The following is a 5,747-nucleotide window of genomic DNA, read 5'->3' on the forward strand; positions in this document are numbered from 1 at the left end:
CTGCGTTTCCCGCAGCCCCCAAATCCCCGGCGGAGCCCCACTTTTCCTGCTTTGGGCTGGTGGGGTACAGATACACCAACCCCCCACTCCTGCAGTCCGCAGGCGGCTGGAGCAGGGCTGGGGGCCATGGGGGCAAGTGTGTTGCAGGAAAGCAGATCATGCTGGATCCGACAATCAAAAGTCAAAAGTGGATCCAACAGTAAAAAGTGGGGATGCAGCTGTTGCTGCATCCCGGATACAACGAGGACCAAGCTGAAGACGGGCTCCCAGCACACCTGATCTCCACTAGCGTTCACACGGGTTTGAGCACACACGCTATTCCCACACAATCGGCCCTTTTGACCCCCATACTCCTATTTTCCCGCTCCCAGCATCACCGGGGTGCAGCAGGGAACTCACCGCCCAGCGCTGCTCCGCTGCAGGAATGAACACCCCACGGCACGACCTGCCGGCCCTGGCAGCCGTGTGGCTCCTCAGCTCCTCTGCTGCTCTTGCAAAACCTGCAACACGCCCCTGGCAGGAGGAACTGCGCCGGAGTGTGCCCTCGGGCTCGGATCATCCGGGCAGCCGAGTTTGGTTTCAGTTTCTTTTCCTTGGAGTGCTCAGCAGCGCCCAGAAGGGAATTTCCCCATCCCACACAAAAGAAAAAGCTTTCTCCCAGAAACACAGAGATCACGCTGACTCATTAGCAATTCCTGATTTATTACACCCTCCCTGCTGGGTGCCAGCGGAGGGCTGCTCAGGAAAATTCAACTCCCGACCCTGCCCAGCCCCACCGGGCTGCTGTAACAGGCTGCACCCCAGGGGGACAGCCCGGCCCTGCCCCCGGGCAGCGCTTGGCACAACACCCACAAACGAGGGATCAGTCCCGGATGTTTTGCTGAGCTGTCACATGCCCTCGGGCTGGAGGGCAGCGCCAGCAGCCCTGAAACTCTCTGAGGAGAGCACGCCGTCGGTGTGCCCCAGAACATGAAAAATGTCCAGAATTAAAACAGTGGATTAAAAAAAGACAGCAGCTCTGTGAAGGAGGGACAGCTTTGCACTGATCACCGGGACAGGGAATGGTTTTGTCCCACTGATCCCTTCCAGGGAGTGCCTGCCCTCGACCTGTGGAGTAGGCGAGGTGCCAGAGCCCCATGGGGCTGGGGGCAGGTGTGGGACCAGCAGACCCCTGGTCCCAGTGCTCACCTCAGCCTGTGTGGGGTTGGGCTGGTGCTGCTCTGCCCTCCCTGGTGTGGGACATGGGGACAGTCCATCCCCAGCTGCCCAGGAGCTGGGCAGGGGCAGGCGGCTCCCGCAGAGGGTGTTGATGTCACTGGGGTGTCCCAGGACATTCAACCCCAGCACAAATGGTGACTCCTCACTCACTGGATGAGCCCCGAGCTCTCGGTGGTGCTGGTGAAGGGGTCGGTCCTGCTGTCCCACAGCTCTGCTCCTCTGCACCGCTCTGGGCCAGGAAGGGGAGAAGCAAATTAAGGCCAGACTTTTGTCCTGCTTTTAGCTGGGACAGAGTTAGTTTTCTTCCAAGGAGCTGCTACAGAGTCATGTTTGGGTTCAGGATGAGAATCCTGCTGATAACACCCTGCTGGCTCTACTGCTGCTGAGTGGTGCTTACACTAAGCCAAGGACTTCTCAGCCTCTCACACTGCCTGGCCAGCAAGAGGCTGGGGGACTCAAGAAGCTGGGAGGGGGCACAGCCAGGACAGGCGACCCCAATGCCCAAAGGGATGTTCCAGACCACAGGACACTGTGCTGAAGAAAAAACTGGGGGGATTTGGCTGGGGGGGTGACAGCCACTGCTCAGGGACTGTCTGGGCATCAGTCAGTGGGTGAGCAACCACCCTGTGCATCACTTGCTTGCTATATTCTCTAGTTATTATCATAATTTTCCTTTCCTTTTTCTGTCCTATAAACTGTCTTTATCTCAACCCACAAGTTTAACCTCTTTCTGATTGTCTCCCCATCTCTCTGTGGGAGGAGCGAAGAAGGGCTGTGTGGTGTTGAGCTGCTGTTGGGTTAAACCACGACAGCTCACGTGAATCCCCGAGGCTGAGGTGACCAGCTCACCTTCCCAGCAGCCAGGTCCCTGCAGCCCCCCCACTGCTGCTTTGGGGCTCGACAAAGGTCAGACCCCCAGGTTCATCCTCCAGAGCCCTACTCACCAGCATCCTGAGAGAGCACCAGGGGCAGCCCAGAGCCTCACCTGCCTCCTCCTGGCTGGGGAAATGCTGGAATCCTTCTAAGTCGGCGGACAGGAGGACTTGGAGAACGGGGTCCTGAGGGCAGAGAAACTTGGGCTGGGGGAGCACTGGCAAATTCCTGCCCCTCCAGAGCTAAGCCCCCAGCCAGCCCAGAGCAGAGGATCCAGCCCTTCTCACCACCCACATCCTGCAGCCTCCACCTCTGTGGAAGGTGCTGAGATGATAAAGGTGCTACCAGAGAAGAGGCCAGCACAGACCATGGGGGAAGGCAGCCGGGCTGAGCCCATCGACAGGGACCCTCCCCAGGCTGTAGGGGAGAGGCAGCAGGGTCTGGGATGGGGCAGCAGAGCCTGGGATGGGGTGGCCAAGGTCCCACACACCTTCAGGCCACAGAAAGCCAGTGAGAGGCCGTGCTTGTGCAGCTCCTGCAGCAGCTGCGTGTCTGAGATGAGGCTGAGGTCTGTGCCAGCACGGAGCAGGCCCCTCCTGTGCAGCTCCTGCAGCAGCTCTGCCAGCCCCACCACCACCGTGTAATCAATGCTGCTGATGTGGCAACAGTCCAGGATGACGGAGCGTGGTGGAGATGCTGCTGGAAGAGCATAAGGTCACATCCCTGATGAGTCCAGAAATGGCCAGCCCAGGGGTCACAGCCCTCAGAGCCAGGGCCGGGGCTGGCAGGGGTGGGACCATACCTGCCAGAGCACGGCTGCACACCGTGTCCCGGAGGCACTCGATGGCTGGGAAGTGCAGGCTGCTCCCCGGCTGCACGAGGAGCACGTCCCCCTCCGACACCTGCACAGACCCCCGTGCAGGGGGACAAGTCACTGGGAACTCAGGGCTGTGACCTTCCCGGGGGGGACAACTGCCTGTGTCACTCACTGTCCTCCTGGACGGAGGGGGACACACAGGAGCCCCCATCCCTCAGGGAAAGCCCCTCCTGCCCACACCCAGAGTCAGCAGGACAGGGAGAGCAATGCCTCCCCATCCTGCTCTCCAGTCCTGGGAGATTCCCTTCCTTGTGGTCCTTTAAAGAGGTCCCTGTGCTGCGCTCATGGCAGGCTGATGATACAGGAGAGGGCACGAACAGGACAGAAGCATCCTGCACCCCAACACCTCACTGCCCTCATGAACCCCCTCCCAGATCCCTGGCGATCACTGTGGCCTTGCCACACCCAAGGGGAGGTGTGAAGCCCACCTTTATTGGGGGCCTGGCAATGGAGTAGAGCAGGAGAATCCCTGAGACCAGCACCCCAGCCACAATTCCATACTGGACCTCCCAGAAGCAGAGCAGGAACGTCACACAGAGGGGCACAAGGTCCAGCCCTGCAAGAGAGGCAGCCCAGGCTCAGCTTTGGTTTGTCCCGGTGCCACAGGGCCCTCAGTGACAGTGCCTGCTCTGCAGGCAGAGCTGGGCTGCACCAGGGGATCAGCCTGTGCCCTCACTCTTAACCCGCCAGAGCGTCCTGAAGATCCCCACGTCGAACATGGGCAGCACGGCCGAGATGATGACGGCGGCCAGGGCCGCCTTGGGGATGTAGTAGAAGAGCGAGGTGAGGTAGGCCAGTGAGAGCAGGACCAGGGCACCTGTGGGACGGGGGGAGCCCCTGAGCCATGGGGTCCCTGATGCCCAGGGCTCCCAGGCAGGGGGGCCTGCAGAGCAGCCCACGGCAGGGTCAGGGCCCTACCTGTGACGAGCCCTCCCGCAGGGGTGCAGACCCCTGACTGCGCGTTCACCGCCGTCCTGAAAGGCAAAGCAACACGTCCTAGGCTGTGAGGGGGTCAGGGGGGCCAGGGGCTGCCCCACCCACTGCCCAGACCCCCCACCCAGGAAAATCACTGACCCTGCCGGACCCCACCAGGGAGAAACACAAGCAAGAAACACGAGTGGCTCCCAGGCTGCAGCGGGACTGCAGAGCACTGAGACAGGAGAGAAGGTGGCCATGGGACACACGCACAGCCTGGCCACCAAGGTGGGCTGCTGGGACCAGGACATAAGCTCAGAGACCCACTGGGGTCTGCACAATCTTCCACCCAAGATCTTGCAGAGCCCCCTCACCCCACAGGCCCAAGTGAGTGTCCTGTGGGCTGGGGCCTGTCCCCCCTCCTGCTACCCACCGGCCAAAGCTGCCTGTGATGGGATACGACGAGACGAAGGAGCCCAGGATGTTGGCAACACCTGAGGAGGGAAAGGAGAGGGGCTGGGGAGGCACCGCCAGAGCCATGAGCTGGGTCTGTGTCCCCATCAGCACCTCCTCCAACCCCAGTACCAGAGGCTGGATCAGAGCCTATCCCGCTGTGCAAGTGTGACTCAGACTGCTCTGGAAATTCCTGTGGGAACAGCTTTGGTGGGGGCAGCATGCAAGGTAAGAAAGGGAAATCTTCAGGGAGAGATAGGACTGCTGAGATGGGATCTGGTGTAGCTCAGGAGCTCTGGGATACACGGTAGCACTGAAGCCAGACCCCCACCCCTGAACTGCTCCACAGCAGTGTCTTACCCAGAGCCAGCAGCTCCTGGTTGGGGTCAATCCTGTAACCATTCTGCGAGGCTGAAAGGAGATACCGGCATTGGCCCGAGACTGCCACAGGCACAACCCGCCACGCACACGGTGTGGGGCCAGCACTGACTGGGACAGTGTGGGCCCTATCTTGGCACCCCTCAGGCACAGGAGCACCCTGAGACAACACCCACCTCCTGGGCCAATTTCAGCTGTGCTCCCTGCGGGACCCCTCCTGCCAGCCCACACGATGGAACGGGCTCGGCACAGGCAGACCTGTACCCCTCAGTGCCCTCATGAGAAGAGCACCTTCCCCAGCACCCTGAGCCCCTGGGGAGACCCCTCCCCAGCACCCCGAGCCCCTGTGGGACCCCCCACGAGCGCAGGGCAGGACCCTGGTGCAGCCGTACCAAAAGCCTTGGCAATGGCGATGGTCTCCAGCAGGCCCATGAGCGGGACCACGGCCAGCCCGACCCCCATGTCCTGGGAGGGAAGGGTACGGTGAGGGAGGGCCGGGAGTGGCCTCATCCCACTGTGCAGGGAGCCAGCACACGCAGGAGGGAGCAGAGCAGCCCAAGGGGAGCTTGGCCTCCACCAGCCACCCCAGCACTCACCTCCACCATGCTCGGGAAGGGGACGGTGCCGTTGGGTGCTGCCAGGGAGAAGCGCGGCAGCCGGAAGGCAGGGAGGCCCCGGGGGATGCTGCCCGTGAGCGTGAGGGGCTGGGAGCCCATCACCTGGAAGGAGTAAGCAACCAGGCCAGCAAACAGGACGACGAGGGCGTTGCGTGCTGCAGAGGAGAGAGCAACCCTGGAAACCCGCCCAGAGCCCAGGGCAGCAGGAGGGATGGCTGGAGATGGGTATCTGAGCTGCCAAGGACTTCCAAGCCTTAGGAAGGGGTATGCACAGTAGCAGGACCACCCTTAGGACTTTGTCCTCCCCGACTCATTTCCCATGTCTCGGCTCCTGCCAACCTGGGCTTTACCAGTTTTGGGTTGTCTCTTCCTTGTCCCGAAGTGAGAAGCCCCCGGGAGGGATGGCTGGGGGAGGG

General features: G+C 61.6%; 1 protein-coding gene across 1 annotated transcript in view; it reads right to left on the reverse strand.

Moving 5' to 3' along the window:
* Window positions 1-696: 696 nt before the first annotated feature.
* Window positions 697-5,747, reverse strand: part of SLC26A11 (solute carrier family 26 member 11) — a gene marked incomplete at its 5' end in the record, with an annotated part of 6,762 nt that continues 1,711 nt past the window's right edge. The window contains 11 exons of the mRNA XM_029960118.1: window positions 697-1,447; window positions 2,204-2,276; window positions 2,582-2,787; window positions 2,894-2,993; window positions 3,397-3,524; window positions 3,645-3,785; window positions 3,887-3,942; window positions 4,317-4,377; window positions 4,697-4,747; window positions 5,107-5,179; window positions 5,311-5,618. Coding sequence (XP_029815978.1) covers window positions 1,365-1,447; window positions 2,204-2,276; window positions 2,582-2,787; window positions 2,894-2,993; window positions 3,397-3,524; window positions 3,645-3,785; window positions 3,887-3,942; window positions 4,317-4,377; window positions 4,697-4,747; window positions 5,107-5,179; window positions 5,311-5,618 — 1,280 coding nt within the window. The remainder of the gene's footprint in view (window positions 1,448-2,203; window positions 2,277-2,581; window positions 2,788-2,893; window positions 2,994-3,396; window positions 3,525-3,644; window positions 3,786-3,886; window positions 3,943-4,316; window positions 4,378-4,696; window positions 4,748-5,106; window positions 5,180-5,310; window positions 5,619-5,747) is intronic.

The sequence above is a fragment of the Manacus vitellinus genome, unplaced genomic scaffold (assembly GCF_001715985.3).
Source record: "Manacus vitellinus isolate BGI_N305 unplaced genomic scaffold, ASM171598v3 scaffold_24_pilon, whole genome shotgun sequence".
In the NCBI taxonomy this organism is placed as follows: domain Eukaryota; kingdom Metazoa; phylum Chordata; class Aves; order Passeriformes; family Pipridae; genus Manacus; species Manacus vitellinus.